The 21338-nt window shown below is 51.9% G+C and overlaps 1 protein-coding gene across 3 annotated transcripts in view; it reads left to right on the top strand.

The window, feature by feature from the left end:
• Nucleotides 1-21338, top strand: part of LOC138824815 (transcription cofactor vestigial-like protein 4) — an 85569-nt gene that overhangs the window by 38367 nt on the left and 25864 nt on the right. Inside the window, exon 1 of one of the 3 annotated variants that reach the window (XM_070019137.1) lies at nucleotides 4752-5332. The exons of the other annotated variants lie outside the window; for them this stretch is intronic. Coding sequence (XP_069875238.1) covers nucleotides 5251-5332 — 82 coding nt within the window. The 5' untranslated portion in view covers nucleotides 4752-5250. Of the gene's footprint in view, nucleotides 1-4751; nucleotides 5333-21338 lie in introns of those variants that run through there. 3 annotated transcript variants of the gene reach the window in all.

The following is a 21338-nucleotide window of genomic DNA, read 5'->3' as shown; positions in this document are numbered from 1 at the left end:
AAAAAGAGAGACAAAGCTGGGCGCTGGTGGCTCACGCCTGTAATCCGAGCTACTTAGGAAGCTGAGATCTATCTGGGGATTGAGGTTCAAAGCCAGCCTGGGTGGGAAAATCCGTGAGACTCTAATCTCCAATAAACCACCAGAAAACCGGAAGTGGCACTGTGGCTCAAGTGGTAGAGCGCCAGCTTTGAGCTGAAGAGCTGAGGGACAGCGTCCAGGCCCAGAGTTCAAGCCCCATGACTGACCAAAAACTAAAAGAGAGGCGAGCCTTGCTCCGTGTGAGCTCCTTGGGCAGCAGAGGCTCCAGGAACATGAAGGCTAGGGATTGGAGGCCAGCTGGCCTCCACCTGGCCAGACCAGGTCAAAGAGGAAAAGAAGCGTGAGGCGGGGAGGGCAGCACGCAAACATGCATTTGGCAGCACCTTGGTCGGGGCTTACTGGATAGAAGCAGAGGCTGAGCTGGCGTGGGTACCGGGCGCAGTGCCCACAGCTGTATGGGTCTGGGTCTTCTGGGTGTCCCCCTGGGACTGGCACGGGACAATTCCAGTGGCATCTTGCCTCACCAAGCAATAAATAGGACTGAAAAAGCCCTTTTTGTTATTTTGGCCTAAGGAAACATCACTTAATTTCTAAAATTTGTATTTCTTCAATTAATGAATGAGGCTGAGTGGTTTCTCAAGAACGCATTAACTCTTTGTTTCTTTCTCATATTCTTTTGCTCATTAAAAAAAAATACTTAGATCAAGTGGTTTTTTTCCAGTTTTTCTTTTTTCTATTAGTAGAGGATGGAACCAGAGCCGGGCTCCTGGGGCCAGTGTGTACTGTCCGTGGCCGCGGGCTCCTGGGGCTAGCATGCGCTGTCTGTGGCCGCGCTCCTGGGACCAGTGTGCGCAGTCCATGGCCGGGCTCCCTGTGCTGTCCGTGGCTGGGCTCCTGGGGCCAGCGTGCGCTGTCCGTGGCCGGGCTCCCTGTGCTGTCCGTGGCCGGGCTCCTGGGGCCAGCGTGCGCTGTCTGTGGCCGGGCTCCCTGTGCTGTCTGTGGCCAGGCTCCTGGGGCCAGCGTGCGCTGTCCGTGGCCGGGCTCCCGGGGCCAGCGTGCACTGTCCGTGGCCGGGCTCCCGGGGCCAGCGTGCGCTGTCCGTGGCCGGGCTCCCGGGGCCAGTGTGCGCTGTCCATGGCCGGGCTCCCGGGGCTGGTGTGCGCTGTCCTTGGCCGGGCTCCCGGGGCCAGTGTGCGCTGTCTAGGGCCGGGCTCCCTGTGCTGTCCATGGCCGGGCTCCCAGGGCCAGCGTGCGCTGTCCGTGGCCGGGCTCCTGGGGCCAGCGTGTGCTGTCCGTGGCCGGGCTCCTGGGGCCAGCGTGCGCTGTCCGTGGCCGGGCTCCCGGGGCCAGCGTGCGCTGTCTGGGGCCCACACTCATCCTGCCCCGCCCCGCCTTTCCTTGCCCCTCACCCGCCACGTGTGGGTCTCTTCTGTGTTCTGCCTCACTACTTGATGTTGTTGCTAGTAGATGAGCAAAGCATACGATGATGTTTTCAGATTATTCAGTAGACTCCTCTGTGACTTTTCCTTACTCTGTGTGTGTGTGTGTGTGTATGTATGTATGCATGCTTGTGCGTGCGCGTGCTCACCTGCAAGCCTTGGCCTCTCACTGTTTTTTTCCTCACTCAAGGCTGGCACTCTACCACTTGAGCTACACTTTCCACTTCCAGCTTTTTGCTGGTGAATTGGAGGTAAGAATCTTGTCAGATTTGTCTGTCTGGGCTGGCTTTAAACGTTGATCCTCAGACGTCAGCCTCCTGAGCATGTAGGGTTACAGGCGTGAGCCTGTTTTGAGTGACTCTGGACGGAACCTGGGAGCTGGCAGTGTGTCTGTGTAGGGTGTTATGTAGTGAGATACCTTAGGGCTGAGGCCCGTGTGTAACCGTGGCACTCACTAGCGTGTCACACGTACCCTGCACACATTGCCTGAAAGGGAATGTGTGACCGTTTACTTTTGGATGTAGCAGAGGTTCATAGAGTGGAATATTCCAGTGGTGGCATCTTGTGGGCAGTGAGGAGTTGACGCTTTGGGGAAGTAGAGTTGTGGCTCAAGTGGTGGAATGCCAACTCTTGAGTGGAAAAACCCAAGTTTAGGGTTTTGGAGAATTTTGGATTTCCTATTTTCAGATGAGGGTTGTTTATGAATAAAATACAGTAAAATATAGTAACTATAGAAGTAGAAAATAATGTCAGCCTCAATTTTTTTTTTGGGGGGGGGTCTGGTCATGGGGCTTGAACCCTGGGCCTGGGCGCTGTCCCTCAGCTCTTCATCAGCCTCAGTTTTTAAAATCATAATTCCTTTACTGTTCCTAACCTTTGAACTCAGGACTTGGTATGCTGGCTTGGCTTGCTTGCTTAGCGGATGCTCTGCCGCTTGAGCCACCCCTCCAAACCAGCTGGTTAATTGGAGGTGGAGTCTCATGGACTTTTCTGCCCAGGCTAGTTTCCGGCTGTGATCTCTGGGTCTCCACCTCCTAAGTAGGTAAAACGATAGGTACAGGGCACTAGTATCTGGCTTACGATGAATATTTAATAGGCATAAAATTAGCTGGTTTAAGTAGTTAGAAACGTTCATTCTTCGTGCCTGTATGCTGGGAACTAGTTCTGGCCAGGGTGCCCCTCCATCTCCCACACTTGGGCAGCACTGTTCATTGCATTGCTTCCAGGCGGGTGCTCTCCCACGGTGAGCCTATGCCAGCCCTGGGCCTACTATCGCTTTTCAGACAGGGTCTCCTGCTGGCCTCCAAGCTGGGTCTTCCTGTCTCCTAGTGACTGCTTATGGAGGCACCCCGGTGTGGGGGCCCCTCCATGGACTGCGTCCACCCTTGCGGTGACCCACAGTGGTGCAGGCCTGGCTGGGGCCGGTCATGTCCCTACTCACCATGTCCCCCGGAGCCCAGAGTCACCGAATTCAAATGGGAACCTGCTGGCTAGGTCCTCCACGTCGCACGCTTCAGTCCATCCTCACAGAAGACTCCGCAGAGCTCGCGCCTCTCAGCTTGCTTGGGGAGCCACCCCAGCAACCTCAGCATGGGGATTGTGTGAGAGCACCCAGAAACGCAGCTGCGGCCGCTTGGCCCTGTGTGGTGGCTGTGGGAGACGCTGGAGATCTGCTGGGGAGGGGGGGGCGCTGGCCTCACCTGGGGTCCGAGGCTCCTTCTAACCTCTCCCGGCCCCCCGCTGTCCTGTGAGGTCTCTGTTCTTCCCCTCCGACCCCAGGGGCAGGGGCAGCCCCAGGACACGGGTGTCAGCAGACCCCAGCTGGGCTGTAGCAGCTTTACCCCAGGGGTAACCTGTGACATTTTTCAAAGGATGCCTGCTGATTTCAGATTTTGGGCCATAGTCCAGCACACCCCTTGGCATAGACAGCCGGACACCGGTGGCTCCCGCCTGTAATCTTAGCTGAGATCTGAGGAGCGCAGTTCAAAGCTAGCCCTGGCAGGAAAGTCTGTGAGACTCTTATCTCCAATGAACCAGAAGTGGCACTATGGCTCAAGTGGTAGAGAGCTCGCCTTGAGCTGAAGAGCTGAGGGACAGCGCCCAGGCCCAGAGTTCAAGCCCCACAGCCAACCCCCCCCCCAAAAAAAAGCATATAATAACATCAGTATAGAAACTAGTATGTCTTTTTGGGTCCAGTCGTGGGCCTGAACTCTGGGCCTGGGCACTGTCCATCAGCTCTTCAGCTCAAGGCTAGCACTCTACCACTTGAGCCACAGTGCCACTTCCGGCTTTTATCTTTTTGCTTATGTGGTGCTGAGGAATCGAACCCAGGGCCTCAAGCATGCAAGGCAAGCGCTCTACCACTGAGCCACCTTCCCAGCCCCGAAACTAGTATGTCTTATGGTGACAAAATTAGTCTGTTCATGGTGCTAAAAGTTGGTTGAGATTTGCAGAGAAAAACTATGCTTTCTTTTCTGATTTCCCCCCTCTTCTCCCCCCCCCCCCCCCGTACTGGGGCTTGAATTCAGGGCTAGGGTACTGTCTTTTTTGCTCAAGGCTGACGCTCTACCACTTGAGCCAAGGTTGTCAATCCTTGCATCCTCCCTCCCTCCCTCCTTTCCTTCCCTCTTTATTTTTTCTTCTTCTCTTTCAGTGTTAGCACTCTACCATGTGATCACAGCTGCTCGTTTGGCTTTTTGTTATTTATTGGAGGAAAGAGTGGCATGGAGTTTCCTGCCCAGGCTGGCTCCGAACCGCCATCTCAGATCTCAGGTCATCTCCTGAGTAGCTAGGATTACAGGCATGGTCCACTGCCTAGTTCTATTAGAGGGAAAAGGTACCCTTTAAAAATAGTTCTGGCATCTTTTTGGGGGACTGGAGTGGTCTGTCATTTCGCCCCTCTGTGCCTCAGTTTCCTCTGCTGTAAAAAAGGTGCCGTCACCCCTGCCTTGAGCATCGGGGGTCAGGAGAGAAGCTGGGTAACACTGACAGCCTCTTGGAAAGAAACAAAGGCTCCTCGGGAAGGAGAGACACAAAAACGCGGGGCTTCCCTGCGCCGGGGCGAGTTACACAAGTTGGATTCCAGGCAAGTTTGTTTTCACCGTGGATTTTTTTTTTCTTTCCCCTGCTCAGTTCTTGAAAAAGAAACTTGCTGGGCTTTCTTTCTCCTCCTAGGCCAGGCTGCTTCCTGTCAAGAGCCACCCCTCCCCCTCCCCCTCCTGCCCCTTTCCCTCCCCCTGCAGCCGGGTCCTGTGCCGGCCCAGCCGGAGCGTCCGGCCCCAGTGAGCATGCTCAGCCCCCTCCCCGAGGCCGCTGGCTTACATAGGCGGCATACCAGGCATAGTGAACTTGCAGCGGGCTGCGCGCGGAGCGGCGAGCAGAGCAGAGAATGTCGCTTTGTCTTAGGAAATGTGCTTCGTGTTTTTCTTTTTCCACCCCTTTTTTATTTTTTAACGTTTTCATCTCCAAGACAGACTCGTAAAGACTTCTGAAACTCTTTTTAATGCTCAACCGAGGATACAATACATACGTCTACCAAGAAGCCCTTGAAGGGCTTTCTGTGAGTCCGATTCGTGTGTGTGTGCGTGCGTACATTTGCTTTTTCTTTTCTTTGCACTTGTACGCGCTCTGTTCTGCTCAGCTGAGGCCGGACCTCGCTCTGTGTGAAGTTGAAGAGAAGGAGAGCCCGGAGCTACTCAGCAAACATTTGAATTTAGAAACTTTTGTTTTGGGGACACAAGCAAAGAGCTGGTTTTCTTTGCGAGCCCAATAAATGCTATTTATGAAGATGGACCTGTTGAACTACCAGTACTTGGACAAGATGAACAACAATATCGGCACTCTGTGCTACGAAGGTAGACATTCTAGAAATTTCTGCCCTTCTGCTTTTGTAACAAACTCCTTTTTCGCGGTTGGGTTGCCGTCTGAGTGTTTGGTGTTGTTCGTGGGTGGGTCTGTAGAGTGGGGGGGCTGCCTGGTTCCGTGCAGACCTGGTTCTTGCCTGGGGGGTGTCCAGGGCCAGGACTGGCGGGGCCGCTGGGAGGGTGTTCAAAGTTTGCTTTGTGCTCCTCATACCACTGACTCTGAACTCTTGGGCTTTGCTTTCTCTTTGATTTCTGTTGGCATTTTTCTTTAGGCGAGGAACTTTCTAGGGCTGAAATCAAGAGTTGGGTGGCTTTGAGGGGGTGGGTCGGGGACAGGGGAGAGGCTGTGATACTTAGGTACAATATTCGTGTGTGTGTGTGTGTGTGTGTGTGTGTGTGTGTGTGTGTGTGTTCATTCCAGCAGTGGGGGGGGGGCAGCGGCTGTGTTGCCAGGAGCAGGAAAGTTACAGTGAGTTCTTGTGTTCGTGTTCGGCGGTGATTGTCCCGAACAATGAAGGGCTTTCCTGTCGGCTTTGGAGGCCCGGGAGGGCCGTGTCCCCCAGCACAGGCCGCCTCTTTGTCTGCCTTCCCACTTCCTGTGCAGCGCGGGCCGGGTGAGTTGTGACAGTGGAGGGGCCCTTGTGAAGCGGTTACACAACGCCCCTTCCAGAAGCAGAGTCAACACAAAAAGCCCCGAACTCAAACCCCCCACCCTGGCCAGCTGGGGCGGGCTCCCGGGGAGCACGCACTGTCCCCCCCTCTCCCCCCCTCCCCGTGGTGCCTCAAGCTGAGTCTTCCCTGCTCTGTGGGAACCCCATCTACGTGCGATTTGGGAACAGGGTAATGGCCCAGCCCGTGGTGCCGAGCCCGGGCCTGGCAGGAAGAGGCGGTCAGGGGGCTGTGTCTCTGGGTAGGCCGGCGTCCATGTTCTCGTGGTGCCAGCTGAGCAGACTTCTCCTGGAAGAAGCACACGGTGGCACAGCCTGGAAGGGCCCCGGGCCCCGGCGCACTCGGGATTTTCATTAAAAATTCCATGTCTGTGTCTTAGCCAGTTGAAACTGACTCCGTTTTTTTTCCCCTGTAAGAAAGAAAAAACAAAAATCCAACAAAACTTGTGAAACATAAATTTTTTTTTATGGGTACAGATCTCTTGTTTAAAGCTTTCTGGAAAGCACGTCCTTTTATTTAGTCCCAGAGAGCTAGCTAGTTGGCTTAATTGTTCTCTACATCTGTCACGTTGAGTTAAAATACCAACTTGGTTTTTGAACTCAGGATTTCTGAGGCAGGTTTCTTTGGAAGGCAGCGGAGTCGAAGGACTCGACTGGTTTCTGGTGAAATTATGTACTGTTAGTTTTTCTTTGCTTCAAGTCTTTCTCCCCTGCCAACAAGAGGTAGAAACTTATTTTAAGGCCATTTCTGTTGTATTCTCTTCACCAACAGGGAATAAGATATTTTAAAAACAAAATAATATAATGGTTGGTGTAGAGAGGAACGAGAGGGTGGGTAGGAAATGGATACCAGATTAAATTTGCAAGCCTCCAGTTAGTTGGGAGAGCTTGCCAAAAGCTTGTCCAGGTTGGTTTATGGCTGGGACACACACACACACACACACACACACACACACACACACACACACACACACACACACACACACACACACACACACACACACACACACACACACACACACACACACACACACACACACACACACACACACACACACACACACACACACACACACACACACACACACACTGCTCTTCTGAGCTGGATATGGGGAAGGAAGAAACTCTGATTTGGGAAGGTGAGTTAGATACCAGTGGGATGTTTGGCTTTAAACATCTGCTCCTGTTTTCCTTTATTATGAAGGTTAATGTTATTTTAACACCAAAATAAACACACAGGAAACGATGGAGAGCACGGCAGGAGTTGAGTGAGCTGTTTACGTCCTGGTGGTTTTCTCTGTGTACACACCAGGCCCGCCTGCGCTTTTGGAAGATGGGGACATAAAGTCATGCGTGGGGTTGGAACAGTGGTGCTCTTTAAATCCAGTGTGTTCAGAGTGTGCGTTTGAACCTCTCCTTCCCCGCCTCCCTGGGTGGCTGCTAAGGACACAGACCTGGCTTGGAGCACAGGCCAGCGCCAGCCCTCTAACAAACTGGAGGGAATCGGTAATCCGACCTCTTAGTTTTAAACAGGAAGATGTCATTGGTTGTTTTGGTTTTCGGGGTAGCTTGTCTCTATCCTCTTCCTAGTTTGAAAGGGGCCCACACTGCTTTCCACAGAATAACCTCTCTCTCTATTTATTTATTGTGCCGGTACTAGGGCTTTACCTTAGGCCCTGAGCACTGTCCCCTAGCTCTTTTCACTCAAGGCTGGTACTCTACCGCTTGAGACACAGCTCTACTTCTGGCTCTTTGCAGGTTAATTGGAGATTAACTAGAACTTTCCTGCCCAAGGTTGGCTTTGAACCAGCATCTTTGGACCTCATCCTCCTGAGTGGCTGTGATTACAGGCGGGAGCCCCTGGAGCCCAGCTTGGATCTTACTTTAGAATCCACACTACGTTTTTTTCCCCTGTGTGTGTGCGTGCACCTACACAGCGCTGGGGTGGAACCCAAGATATCATGTATGGAAATGTTAGGCAAAGGCTGTACCTGTGAGCCGGGCTCCCAGCTCCAGCCATGGCAAATGGCGAGGAGAAAACCCTTTTCTGTGACTGCACGCTGGCTCCTACCCGTTTTCACTGTGGTTTTTCTCCATGCCTACTGAAGGGAGTGATGCTTGTTCCTTTTTGATATGTAGTCTTAGTGTATCCCAGGTTGACTTTGCACTTGATCCTCCCGCTTCACCCTCCCCAGTGCTGGGGTTACAGGCAGCATCAGCGTGCTCATGGAAACAGTCCAGGAAAGAGAATAAAGAAAAAGCCACAATGAGGAGGCGAGGGGGACCCATAGACTGAGAGAAGACAGGTGTGGTATACAGGAATCCATGTCTGGCTGGTTTCTGGGAGCTAGCAGTGGCCCCCACAAACCACAGGGAAGTGGCAGCCTGTGCTGGTGTTAATGCTCACTGCAGTCTGAAGGGTTGTTGCCGCCATACTCAATACCCTGCCCCGCTCGAGGCTTCCATGGCAGCTGTAGGTGCTACTGTATAATTAGCACTTAATTATAGGCTGTCTTGTATTCTCTAATTATCTAATGATCGCAGACCTATCCGGGGCCTCAGACAGTATCTAATACCTGGGCCTTGTTTTTGCCAAGGAAACAGGCCCGCTGTCTCTGTGCTCGGGTTCATTCAGCAGGGTTATTGCCGATGGGACAGAGGTTAGAACACAGTGGATGTGACCAGAGAATCTCGGGAAAAAAAATTCTGTTTTTGGTTCCTCCTTGTCCAAAGTTGCTGTATGTTTCACCTGCTTCATGGACTATTAGTTCATGGGCATTCGGGCCCGGCCCGGCCTGGGTACTCACCCTGCTCCTGGGTGACAGCCCACAGCCTAAGCAGGCCCCCCCGCCCCCCGCCACCCTGGCTGCACTCGGTCCAAGTGCCAGCCCGGGCCCCTGTGATGTCCGCGGAGGAGGCGCCGTGAGAGCTGTAGTCTTGGCTCTGAGACTTGGTTTTGGGGAGGAGGAGGAAGAGGCGGTGACCTGGCAGATGCCATTTCCCAGAGAGCAGGTTAGACCAGGGCCTCTGCTCAAGATGGCTGACTTTGGATCGCCACCTGGTGCTGAGCGCCTGGCAGGGCTGTGGCTGCCCGCCTCTCAGTGACGCTTTCATGACCGCGTGGGGGCCACGAGCGTGTCATCTGGTGGAAGAGTTCTGTCTTTTTAGTTTACTGGTGTGGTTTGTGCAGGGAGAAAGTCAGAAGCAACTGCGTGCGGTGATTCACCCGAACCTGCAGGAGGCGGCCCCAGGGGCTCAGGCTTAGAACCCGTCACGGTCTCTGCACACCGCAGGCCATGCACCCTGGTCTCCTGGAGCCTGAGAGCTAGCGGGGTTCGGGCACCCCGCATTCTGCCCGGATGAGGACCTGGTTTCATTGTTCTTTGTCTGAGAACTCAGAGGCCGTGAGGAAACTTCACTGTTGGGTACAGTGGAGGTGAACAGGCCACGGAGCAGAGAGCCCCGTGCACACCAGCGTGGCACACCCGGCGGGTCCTCCACCCGGCCCCCAGCCAGTTGGGTGACACGCTCCCCATCCAAGGTGCGTTTCCCGGCCCGACATCTGCAACTGCTTTGCTGCGCTAATCCATTCTACTTTAGAGAGAGAGAGTGAGGAAGGGAGAGAGAACGAGTGTACACGCAAACGCACACACAGGCGTGCACGCCCAAACACACACACACACAGTATGGGAGGGGCTTGGTTGCAACTTGCCCAGGTGAGCCCTGGAAAGTCTGGTGCCGTCTAATTACAGCCTGTGAGGAGAGGCTGTGATTAAGCCCTCCCTCCCTCCCTCCCCTACTTGCTCCATGCCCAGTGTTTCTCAAACCCCTCCTGGAAGGATTCTTTTACTTGGCTGTTTATCTCTCTGAGAGAGTCTGCGCTTGGCTGGCACGGGAGGGCCATTACCCCTTCCTTCCTCCTTCCCTTCCCCATCTCCGCCGCCCTGTACCGAGGCTCAGGGCCCCCCAGAAGGGGTCCTTCTGCTTGATGGTGGGGAAAGATCCAGCAGAAAATAGAATTTTGTCATGAAGAAATTAGATCCAGATTCAGCTCTCTGCTTGTATGTGAATGTACACAGTTCTTAGCAGGGAGCGTCTCTGGCTTTATCTGTTCATCTCTGCGTTTCATATTTATTCAATGACAATTTGTATTTAATGGTATTTATATGTTTAGCTCATGGTAATTATGTTTTAGCCTTAGTCAGCAATGTAAGCTTGTAGTAAAATAACTTTGCCTCCTTCTGTTTTACAAAGAACTCATGTGTTAATTCCACCCAAAACAAGCAAAAACTTAAATCATTGATGCACTTTTTTTTTTGGTTGGTCGTGGGGCTTGAACTCTGGGCCTGGGTGCTGTCCCTCAGTTCTTCAGCTCAAGGCTAGCACTCTACCCTCCACTTGAGCCACAGCGTCACTTGCGGTTTTCTTGTGGTTTATTGGAGGTAAGAGACTCACGGTCTTTCCTGCCTGGGCTGGCTTTGAACTGTGATCCTCAGATCTCAGCCTCCTGAGTAGCTGGGATGACAGGCGTGAGCCACTGCATCCGACTGAGGAATTATTTCTGTTCACTTTGCTATTTTGCCTTCTTTTTTATATCTCTTTTTTCTTCCAGCATTCTATAGATGATTGAATCTCAGGCTTTGCATGTGGAATTATGTTTCAGTATTAGCAGCATGGATTACTGCTCGTTGAAAGGATGTTTATCCTCGATAAAATAGAAAAATCTATTCTTAAAGTTCTTTCAATTTGTTACTATTTATGACTTTCCCAAATGCTTACCATTTCACCTTTTCTTTTGTTTCCAACGAAGTCTGTAGAGGAATGCAAACTGAAAGATAGTGATCAGAGAAGAACTCCTTCCCATCCACGCTGGAGCTTTGTGGCTGCCTCTCCCTGCTCAGCTGGGCGTGGCTCCCGCCCTTCCTCTCCCTGTTTTTGGTACTGTGTGCCATGTGTAAAGATAGTGAGTTAGTGAACAACCTTGCCAGTGCCCAGGCAGTGGAAAATAGTAAATTATCCCTTCCACACATTCCCTCCTGACCACACCCCCAGGGCATGTCTGGCTGGCCCCGGGGCTGTGCAGTGCTAAGCAAATGAACTTTGTAAAATTTCAATTACTATCTTTTTTTCCCTCTTTGTGCTGCTGCTGGTACTTGAACTCAGAGCCTGGCACTGTTCCTTGAGCTTCATTTGCTCGAGGCTAGTGCATAGCACCACTTCTGCCTTTTTGGTGGTTAATTAGAGATGAGAGTTTCAAGGACTTTCCTTTCTGGCTTGGCTTTGAACCGACACCCTAGATTTCATGTAGCTATTTTTTCTGTACTGGGAATTAAACCCAGGGCTCAGACAGGCTAAGCCCACACTCTTCCGGCCTTTTTCTGCCCTCTACATGAGATGTTCTTTTTTTTTTCTTCTCCTTTGGTGCAGGTACTGGGGCTTGAGCACAGGACCTGGGCACTGCCCCTTATTTTATTTTATTTTATTTTCACAATCTGGCACTCAACCATTTGAACTCTATTTCCAGCTTTTTGGTGGTTAATTGCCCTGGCTGGCTTTGAACCGCAGTCCTCAGCTCTCAGCCTTTGTGTATCTAGGATGATAAGCATGAGCCACCTATGTCCTGCTTCTTATGAGCGCGTGTAAGAGCAGTGGGAAGTCTTTGGCGGTGGTCGTGTGCACGGGAGATCAGCCTCCTGCGCGTTCACTCGCCTCTCCACAGTGGATGACAGAGGCCGGGCCCACCCGTGTCTCCTCACCCCATCGGAGTGGTCACCCTACCCCACGTGATGTCAGGTGAGGTCGGAGCGTCGCCGCCAGGTCTGCACTGACTAGCGGGTTTGTGCAGTGCTGGGACTTGAGAGGAGCTGCCGCCGTAGCCGCGTTTCTGTGGGTGTGGAGGCAAGGACTTTTGGGTGTGCTGCTCTCCATTGAGCTGTGGCTGGGAGGAGAAACAACCAGGGCCTGCATCCTGAGAACTGAGAAAGGTTTGCACCTATGGTATCATATGCACCCGATTTCTTATTTTATCTGTTTTGCATGACAATGGTGGCCTGTTAATTCTTTTTGGCCAATGATTTGGTTTGAAAAAAATGGATTCCTGCGCCAGAGGTGCGAAGCCCAGCAACTTAGCAGAGATTTTGTTTTGTTTTGTTTTGTTTTTTGGGTCCAGTCGTGGGTCCTGAACTCTGGGCCTGGGCGCTGTCCCTCAGCTCTTCAGCTCAAGGCTAGCGCTCTACCACTTGAGCCACAGCGCCACTTCCGGCTTTTTTTCTTTTTGCTTATGTGGTGCTGGGGAATCAAACCCAGGGCCTTATGCATGCGAGGCAAATGCTCTACCACTGAGCCACCTTCCCAGTCCCTACCAGAGATGTTTACCCGACCCACAGCACAGCTGGGCAGGTCTATGCTTCTCAGAGCCAAAGGAGATCACTTATGAGTACACATTTCTGGACGTTTCTCCCCACTGAAAATAGACACCTCTTCCACCAAGTGATGTCACTGCACAATTGACAATTAATTTTAAAATCTTGATTTAATGTGAGCAGCTTTCTCCCCTCCCCACATTCTTCGCTCTGTGTTTATCACTTTTAAAGCTTGTTTTTCTGATGAACCACTGATACACCGTTGGCTGACCCTACAAAGAACCTTGCTTTATTTTCCTGCTCAAGAGCAATGACCTGCCTGCTAATGCTTAAAGTTACCCAAGGGAGTGATTTGGGCCCTTGTTTAAAAATGTGAAATAGCCGCTGTATTGAGCAGTGGGTAAAAGGGTGGAAAATAGTTACCATGCCTGGCCTAAAACCCATGTTATGTTTTCTGGACCTGCTGTGCCAGGTTCACAATTGGAGCTCTGGCGGGGCCGGGGCTCTTCGGTGAGCGCTGTGACCTGGGTCAGGGAAGTGGGGATGGGCCTTGGGGGGGGGCGCTGGCCATCTGACCGGCAGCCCCGCTCCCGGTGCCTGACCCTCTACCCAAGGCTGGTGAGGCCTCCAGGACTCAATGTCGATCTGTTGTTTCTTCTACAGTTTTGCATCTTCCTCTGCTGGTTCTTCTCTTCATGATGAAGAGGTGCATGCACATCTCTTCCTTCTCTCTGAGCTTTGAACCGGAGCCATGCCTTCCCTCCAGTCTTTGGACTCTTCCCCTTTGCCTTCTAAGTTGTTCGAGGCCGTCAACTTGCCTTGTCTTCCTTTCTGCTCATTCTTCCTCTGCCTGCCGTCGCTTGCAGTTCGGCGTTTGATTAACACGTGTTATTAGTTGTGCATATTTGTGGGGTTCAGCCTGAGATTTCGGGACGCAGAGGCAGTCTTCAGATCATTGCCATGTGAGCCACAGTCACTAGGAGACCCCCCGTGGCGGGTTGAAGAGCAGCTCTTGGCCGCTCACTCCTCCCAAGTCTTTATTTGTTTATTTTTTACTTATCTATTTATTTTTTCAGTCATGGGGCTTGAGCTCTGGGCCTGGGCGCTATCCTTCATTCAGCTCTTCAGCTCAAGAAGAGCACTCTACCATTTCCAGCCTTTTCTGTTTATGTGGTGCTGAGGAATCGAACCCAGGGCCTCATGCATGTGAGGCAAGCACTTAACCACTGAGCCATTTTCCCAGCCCCTCCCAAGCCTTTAAAACTCTTCCCTCCCTGGTGGCTGAGTCCCCAGTGGGCCAGGAATGAGCCCCACCCCCACCGCTCAGCAGGAGGGGCTGCCTTCCCAGAGCTGGGAATTGGGGGGGGGCAGCTTTTGGCTTGGGTTTGCAGTGTTTTTAATCAGATGGATCTTGGACATTTGGAGAAGGAAGACCATTTTAGGGGATTGGCTGTGTGGTAACAGTTGAGTTTATTTTCCGAACATTTTTGTTAGCGTATATTACTTATACAAGAGAACTTCACTGTGGCAATTGTATACGTGCATATCGCGTGGCCTGGTCAACTTTGCCCTCTCCACCACACTCCCACGCCCGCATCCCCCTCCTTGAAACAACCACAACAGAGTGGATGGAACTGGAGATCATCGTGTTGAGCGAGCACCATCCATTCTATCTTACTGAACACGATGACCTCCAGTTCCATCCCTTTTCCTGCAAATAGCATAGTTTCATTTTCTTTATGGCTAGGTAATATTTTGTGGTATGCGTGGACCATATTTTCTGTATGCACTTACCTGTTGGGCATCTCAGCTGATGGCACAGTTTGGCTACTGTGGACAGAGCTGCTGTAAGTGTGATAGAGAAGTGCATCTCTTGTATACTGACTTCTGCTCCCTTCGTGGGCTCACAGGGCAGGCTGGCTTTAGTTCTTTGCAGGAGCCTCAATACTGACTTCCTTAGTGGTTACAACAGTTTGCAGTTCCTTACTTAGTTTCTGAATGTGTTTACATGTTTACAATGTTGTTTTTGAGGAAGAAAGTAACCAGGTAAAGGAGAGAGTTGGGGGCAGGGGAAGAGACAGCTAACATCACTTTTTCTAGAAAACTACTGGGTGAGAGCTGGTTTGTGGGAAGTGTGTCTGCCCTGCTCATTAGTTTTGTAGTCTCTTGGCTTGGGTCTGTCATGATTTGAGGGGAACTCACCTCCCGCTTCCACGCCAGGCACTGTGATGTGTTAGGGATGCAGATAGCAGGAGCTCCAGCTTTATATAGATGACACTCCATCTATCCAGGAGCGATGGATGGCTGAAAGATAAAAAATACCAGAGATAGTTATCCACACATCGTGATTAAATGTGGTGTTTGACTGTTTAGAATAATTATATCCAACACTAGAAAAGTAAATTGCCTTTATTTCCAAATTTCAAAATAGGTGTAAATAGGTATTGATTGATTGATTTCCCCTCTAGTTTTGTGAAGGTTTTTTTTTTTTTTTTTGTCAGTTGTAGGGCACTGTCCCTCAGCTCTTCAACTCATGGAGAGCGCTCTACCACTTGAGCCACAGTGCCACTTCCAGTTTTCTGGTGGTGAGTTGGAGTTAAGAATTTCATGGAAGCTGGGTGCCGGTGGCTCACGCCTGTAATCTTAGCTACTCAGGAGGCTGAGATCTGAGGATCATGGTTCAAAGCCAGCCTAGTCAGGAAAGTCTGTGAGACTCTTATCTCCAATAAACCACTAGAAAACCGGAAGTGGCGCTGTGGCTCAAGCGGTAGAGCACTTGGCCTTGAGCTGAAGAGCACAGGGACAGCGCCCAAGCCCAGAAGTTCAAGCCCCACAACTGACAAAAAAAGAGAGTCTCACAGACTTTCCTGCCTGGGCTGGCTTTGAACAGTGATCCTCAGATTTCAGCCTCCTGAGTAGCTAGGATTACAGGTGTGAGCCGCCATGCTCGGCTAGGTTTTTAAAAATATTAAGATATACCAAAAAAAGTTCTTTGACTCTTACATATATGAGGTCTGATTCATTTTGGTTCTAACAGGAATAAGATTATGTTTAGAATTTTAAAAAAATCAGTGAATTGAAAAAAAAACAAATCAGTAGATTAATTATAGGTTCTTTTTTTGTTTGAATGCTCTTCCACCTGAGCCACATCTCCACTTTTAGGTTTTTGGTTTGGAAATAGGAGTTTCCTGCCCAGACTGGCTTTAAACCACAATTCTCAGAGCTCAGTCTCTTGAGGAGCTAGTATGACAGCCAAGCCACCAGTACCCAGCTTCTATATTCTTTATAATGGCGAACAGTTCTATGTAAACAGATTTATCTAGAACTGATTTATTTTGTTCAAGTGGCGCACAACAAGACGCTCGCTCATACTTGATTTTGTTTAGTTTTTAGGGAAATCGGGATGACTTGAGTTTGGTTATATTTGGTCTGAAGCTTTCTTGTGTGTGCGCATGTGTGTGTGCACGTGCACGTGTGCATGCATGTGTGGATTTTTAACAGCTCATGCCCTTTGATCTGGGGTAGAGCACGGGGATCAGAGCTAGGCGTCTGCACTTGCTATGGTGCTACATCCTGTAATCCTAGCAGCTCGGAGGAGAATCACATTTGAGGCCAGTCCGAGCTACATCGTGACTTCTGTGTTAGCCTAGGCTACAAAATGAAACCCTGTCTCACATCTCTCCCCGTCCCCCGTCCCCTGCTCTCCACACCCTGTGGGCGCCATGATTTTGAGAATCATCTGTCCCAGCACTGTCAGAAGCTTTTCTGAGCTGTGGGGCTGTAGTGCCTGCCAGCTGTCGCACCATTGGCCTGACCGTTCTAAGATTGATCGTCATTGGATCCTCCCAGGTTTTTACCTATGTGAACGCAGTTGTGTGAACATCTTACCAAAAAGGATTTAGAAATCCACCTTCTCCCTCTCCCTCTCCCTCTCCCTCTCCCTCTCCCTCTCCCTCTCCCTCTCCACACACACACACACACACACACACACACACACACGCACATGCACGCACACGCACGCACACGCATGCTGCTGGCTGCTCACTGTGTGAAGGTGTTTATGTAAGGCTCCTCCCAACTTCCGCAGAGCCCGTACCGCACCCTGGGCAGGGTGGTCCCCTGGCATCTTGTTACATGTGACGTCAACTAAGTGCCAGGAAACCAAGGCCAGTCAGCACCGCTACACGGCTATGTATGTGGAGTTTAAGCAGTCTTCAAACCCTCACCCTGGAGAATCCCGCGCCCCGCCCTTCCGCACGATGGGTTTTAAAGGGCCAGTCCTCAGGAGAAGCCACCAAACATGGAGGGGTGTGCGTGTGCTCGAGTACGCATGCACAGCACACACCGCACTGCCTGGTGCTGGGCAGGGTCTGCGGACGTGTGCCTGCGGCCCGGCTTTCCTGCATCTTCCTGCAGCCAGCTCCTGCTGAGGCTGGAGAGGTGGAGATGGCTTCTGCTGGTGATGCTGCTGCTTGCCTTGGAATGAGGACGTTCGAGTTGTGCTGGCATGGATGACTTTGAAGATGAATGGCACTGCTCATTTAAACATCCAGCTTCACTTGTATTCACACACACTCACACGCACATGTGACAGAACCATACCATGGCATGGCCTGCCACCCTAGTGTGTCTCCAGGGGTGGGGGTGACAGGCAGGGCCCTCCTCTCTCCAGCCGTGTGCCTGGCGGGTGCCTGGTGTTCAGATGTTCAGAGCTGAGCGGGGCAGAGGTGTGCGGCTTGCTAGGCCGAAGCCTGGAGCTCTCTGGCCTGGTCTTCCGTTTCCTAGCTTTGCTCACTCACAGGAGTTGTGTGCAGACCCAGTTCCTCGATCTTGACTCTTCATGGTGTGAACTCTGCTGGCGTGTGTTGTCTGCACACGGCCTTCTGTCTTGTGGGTAGCTGCATGCCGAGGAGAGGCGCACATTGTTTTGGTTGTGTCGTGTGTCTGCGCATGTGCACCTGTACTCATGTGTATGTTGTTTATTTTTGCAGTCTTTACTTGCGTGGAGGAGGATTTCTCTTCCATGGTGGATTGTGTCATGGTCCCCACCCTTGGGGACTAAGAACAGCACCGTGTATTTTTAGTGTCTTGAGTCACCGTTTTCTGCTCAGCGCTCTCGCCTCATTCAGATGGTTTGAAAATGCACACGATGAACTATAGCTCTTCAAAACCCATGTGTCCTACAAACACAGAATGGGTTAGAAACCCAGCCTGGTCTAGTTTTGGTCCTGGTTGTCAGGGAATTCCACAGGCCGGATTCATGCTAGAATCCCTGCTTAGGAAACGTGCCATAGAGTGACGACCCTGGGAACTGAGTATCCTGGCACTAAGGCCATGCTGTCTCCCGAGTGAGCCTTCCCGCTGGGAAGGTGGCTCAGTGGTAGAGCGCTTGCCTTGCAATGCATGAGGCCCTGGGTTCGATTCCTCAGCACCACATAAGCAAAAAAAAAAGATACTGTCTTCCGAGTGAGCCTTCCCTTCACTCTGGATCCTTTGAAAAGTGGTATGGTGGTGGAGGCCCAGGGCCTCTGGCCCTGTTGAGGTTTGGCAAGGGGAAGGCTCTGCAGGTAAGTTCCCCACCCTTGGCGGCCCTTCCAGGAGGAAGGTTTGCTTTGCTTGTGGATCGGGAGGTCTCACCCTTGGTTGCCCCTTTCTGGTAAGGCGGTCCTGGCAGGAGCTTCTGGTGGCGGAGGCCTGCTCACCTCCACGTGGTCAAGCAGAGGCAGCGAGGGCAGAGGCAGGAAGGGGTGTGGTCCCCAGATACCCTTCAAGGACCTGCTTCCAGTGACGTCCTCTCTTAGAGCTTTCCGTGACCCCTCAGGCATGGGATGGATTCTCAGATACCTCCTTGTCCTTTGGGAGATACTAATTGAACCCATAAAAGTGTTCATTTTTGTCTTGTGAATTTTGTAAATATTTATAAAATGGAATGAGTTGTTTTAAAAGGTGGCTCCCAGCTGGGTGCTGGTGGCTCACGCCTGTCATCCTAGCTACTCAGGAAACCGAGATCTAAGGGTCTCGGTTCAAAGCCAGCCCGGGGAGGAAAGTCCGTGAGACTCTTGATCTCCAATAAACCACCAGGAAACTGGAAATGGCGCTGTGGCTCAAGTGGTAGAGCGCTCGCCTTGAGCTGAAGAGCGGAGGGACAGTGCCCAGGCCCAGAGTTCAAGCCCCACGACCGACAATAACAACAACAAAAAAGATGGCTCCCCTAAAGAGCGTCCGGTCTCTTTTGCTTTCCTGCCCTGCATCTCAGGGGTCCACGGTGCCACCATTTCACCAGAAGGAGCTGGCTGGAACAGTGCCCAGTGTTCCTCCAGAGCCAGTTGAGACCGGTCTCTGCAGCCGGAGTTCCTCTTTGTCTGTCCCTGGCCCTCCCCTTTCCGTAGACTTTGAGAAACATGCCGGTTGCTAATCGTGCTCAGCTTTTGGGTCTAATTTGGATTTTTTTGAACTTTTTTTATTGTAAAAATACTGTACAGAGCGGTGACAGTTACAGGAGCAAGGTCACGAGTACATCCTCCTTTGTTTTTCCCCTTCCATCCCTTCCCTCCCCACCTCTACAACTACCCCCCTTCCCCAAATCTGGATTTTTTTGGGGGGGAGGGGAATGTGGTCTTGGGGCTTTGACTCAGGGCCTGGGCACTGTTCCTGAGCCTTCTTGCTCAAAGCTAGTGTTCTATTACTTTTGAAAGCTCCAGTTTTGGCTTTTTTGGAGATAAATTGGAGCTGAGTCGCATGGCTTTTCCTGCTTTGGCTGACTTCGGTTCATGATCTCAGCCTCTCGAGTCGGGAGCATTACAGGTGTGAGCCAGCGGCGCCCGGCTTGTTGGCGAGCAAGCTCCTTTGCTGCTTCTGTGTCATGGGTCCTTCCTTCCATTTTCCAGCACACTGACTTGATCCTAGGGGACGGTCTTTTGTCTTTGTAGGGAAACTGGTTCGTGTGTGGGTTAACACGGGCCCTGGGATTGGATGATGACGATGCCAGTCATGTCTTCTCCATGCTGGGGGTGCTGGGGTGGATAACTATGATGTCAGTCATTGTCTCCCTTGTTGGAGGCAATGAAAGCCCCGCCTGTGGTAGGAGAGGTTGATGGTCTCGCCCTTGTAAATTCCTTGCGGGAACTCCGTGTTGGAGTAAATGGATAGCCCCAGGTGGGCAGAGCCTGAGGGAGAACCAGAAAGAAAGTGCCAGGAGAGTCCCGGCTTCCAGTCAGACAGAAACCCTTCCACGGCGCGTGTGTCTGGTCAGCCGGGGTTGGCGCCGTAACGTGTGTTACCACGCAGGCCCCGGTGCCCTGAAAGCAAGACTGCAGCGAGGTGGACAGAGTGGGAGACCCTGGCTGCCGGTGGCACCGCGAGGTGGGAGCCTGGAGCGGTGATGGTGAGCAAGCGACATCAGTATTGCCAGCCAGCCGGACAGTGAAGTTGCCAGAAGCTGGTCCCTTGTAGACCCCACATCAAAACGTTTCAGGGTGGCTGTCTTTTTCAGTGTGATTGCATCAACCACGTGGGCAGAGCTGCGCAGTCCGGGAGCCGTCCGGCCCCAGAGCCATTGACAGCCTGGCTTTAAGAAAATAGTTTGGCACACATGCAGTTTCTGCAATCTATTAATAGTGTGACATCGCATTACATTGTTTTGTATGGCTTTGGGATGACAGATTGAACTTCTGAAATGCCAGCGTGTCTCTGGTGAAGGACCCTGTTACCGATTAGTCTCCTAAGAATGGAGCAACAAAGGACCTGGGGATATGGCCCACACAGTAAAGTAGCTGCTTAGCAAGCACGAGGCTCTGAGTTCAAATCCTGGTGCCATCGCCCTCAACCCCACCACACAGAAAAAAGAAGAGACCGTGACAAATGCTGCCAGAGACACGGAGCAGTGCTGGCGGGGCTGTACAGCGGCACCGTGGCCACTTTGGAAAATAGTTCTCTAGAATGTTAGCTGGTTAGTTCTGGTTCCTAGTGTTCCGTTCTCAGATGCAAACCCAGGAGACCTGAAAGCATCCTTACATAAACTGGTCCACAAATGTCTGGAGCAACATTCCTTGTAATAGAACCAGTTCAGCCCCGGTGGCTGGACAAGCAGAGTGTGGTATATCCACACAGGGGAATATTAGTTGGCCCTGTAAGGGCGTAGAGGACTTGTGTTACAGGTGTGAGCATGGGAAGCATGGATTCCGTTTCGGAGTGTGTTTGGATTGGGACAGGAGGTAGACATGACAGGTGACTGCTGGTGGGGTGGGCTTCTTTTTGTGACATTAAGGTATTCTGGAAGTCCGATTGGTTGATCATTGTATAGCCCCCTGTGTAAATACCCTAACCACGTTGTGCCGGACTGTCTGAATGGGTGAGTTAGGTGCCTGGATTCGGTCTCAGTAATGTGGCTATGGGCTTGGGGTCGGGAGTGGAGAATGCTATTCTCCGTTTGATTCTCTGCAGTCACTCCGAGTGAAGCACGGTTACGTCAGACTGTGTTGTGAGTCACGCCTGCAGGTCACGGGGGCCTGCTTCTGTCCGGGCGGCCGCTGCGGGGCTTTCAGAGCAGATTCTGGAATTGGCTTTGTTGTCATGGTTGGATTCTGGGTGGGTTTTTTTTTGGTTCTGGGGTGGAACCCGGGCCTTGAGCCTGCTGGGTAAGCTCTGTGCTACTGGGCTTCACGCCAGCCCCTGGCTGCCTTACTTCAGGAATTACACCTGTTGTAAACCAAGATCTTTACAAGGGGTACGTGGCGGGGGCAGGAGTTGGGGCTGGGGGAGGAGAAGGGTAGCAGACAGAGGCCGGGACATTGGCAGCTGGTGAGGACCAGGGCCACGTGTGTGCATTGCAGGATGCTCAGCTCCGTGTCATCTGGCCGAGGAAGTCCCGCCCCTTTGCCTACTGGTCGCAGAGGTGATTGGAAGCGGGTGGAGGGAATGCCAGCGCGCTGCTTGAGCTTGCCCTAGACGGAGCACTTGGAGCGATTG

Source organism: Dipodomys merriami, unplaced genomic scaffold (assembly GCF_024711535.1).
Source record: "Dipodomys merriami isolate MVZ:Mamm:240054 unplaced genomic scaffold, mDipMer1.0.p SCAF_13, whole genome shotgun sequence".
In the NCBI taxonomy this organism is placed as follows: domain Eukaryota; kingdom Metazoa; phylum Chordata; class Mammalia; order Rodentia; family Heteromyidae; genus Dipodomys; species Dipodomys merriami.
This window is presented reverse-complemented; position numbering and strand designations above follow the sequence as displayed.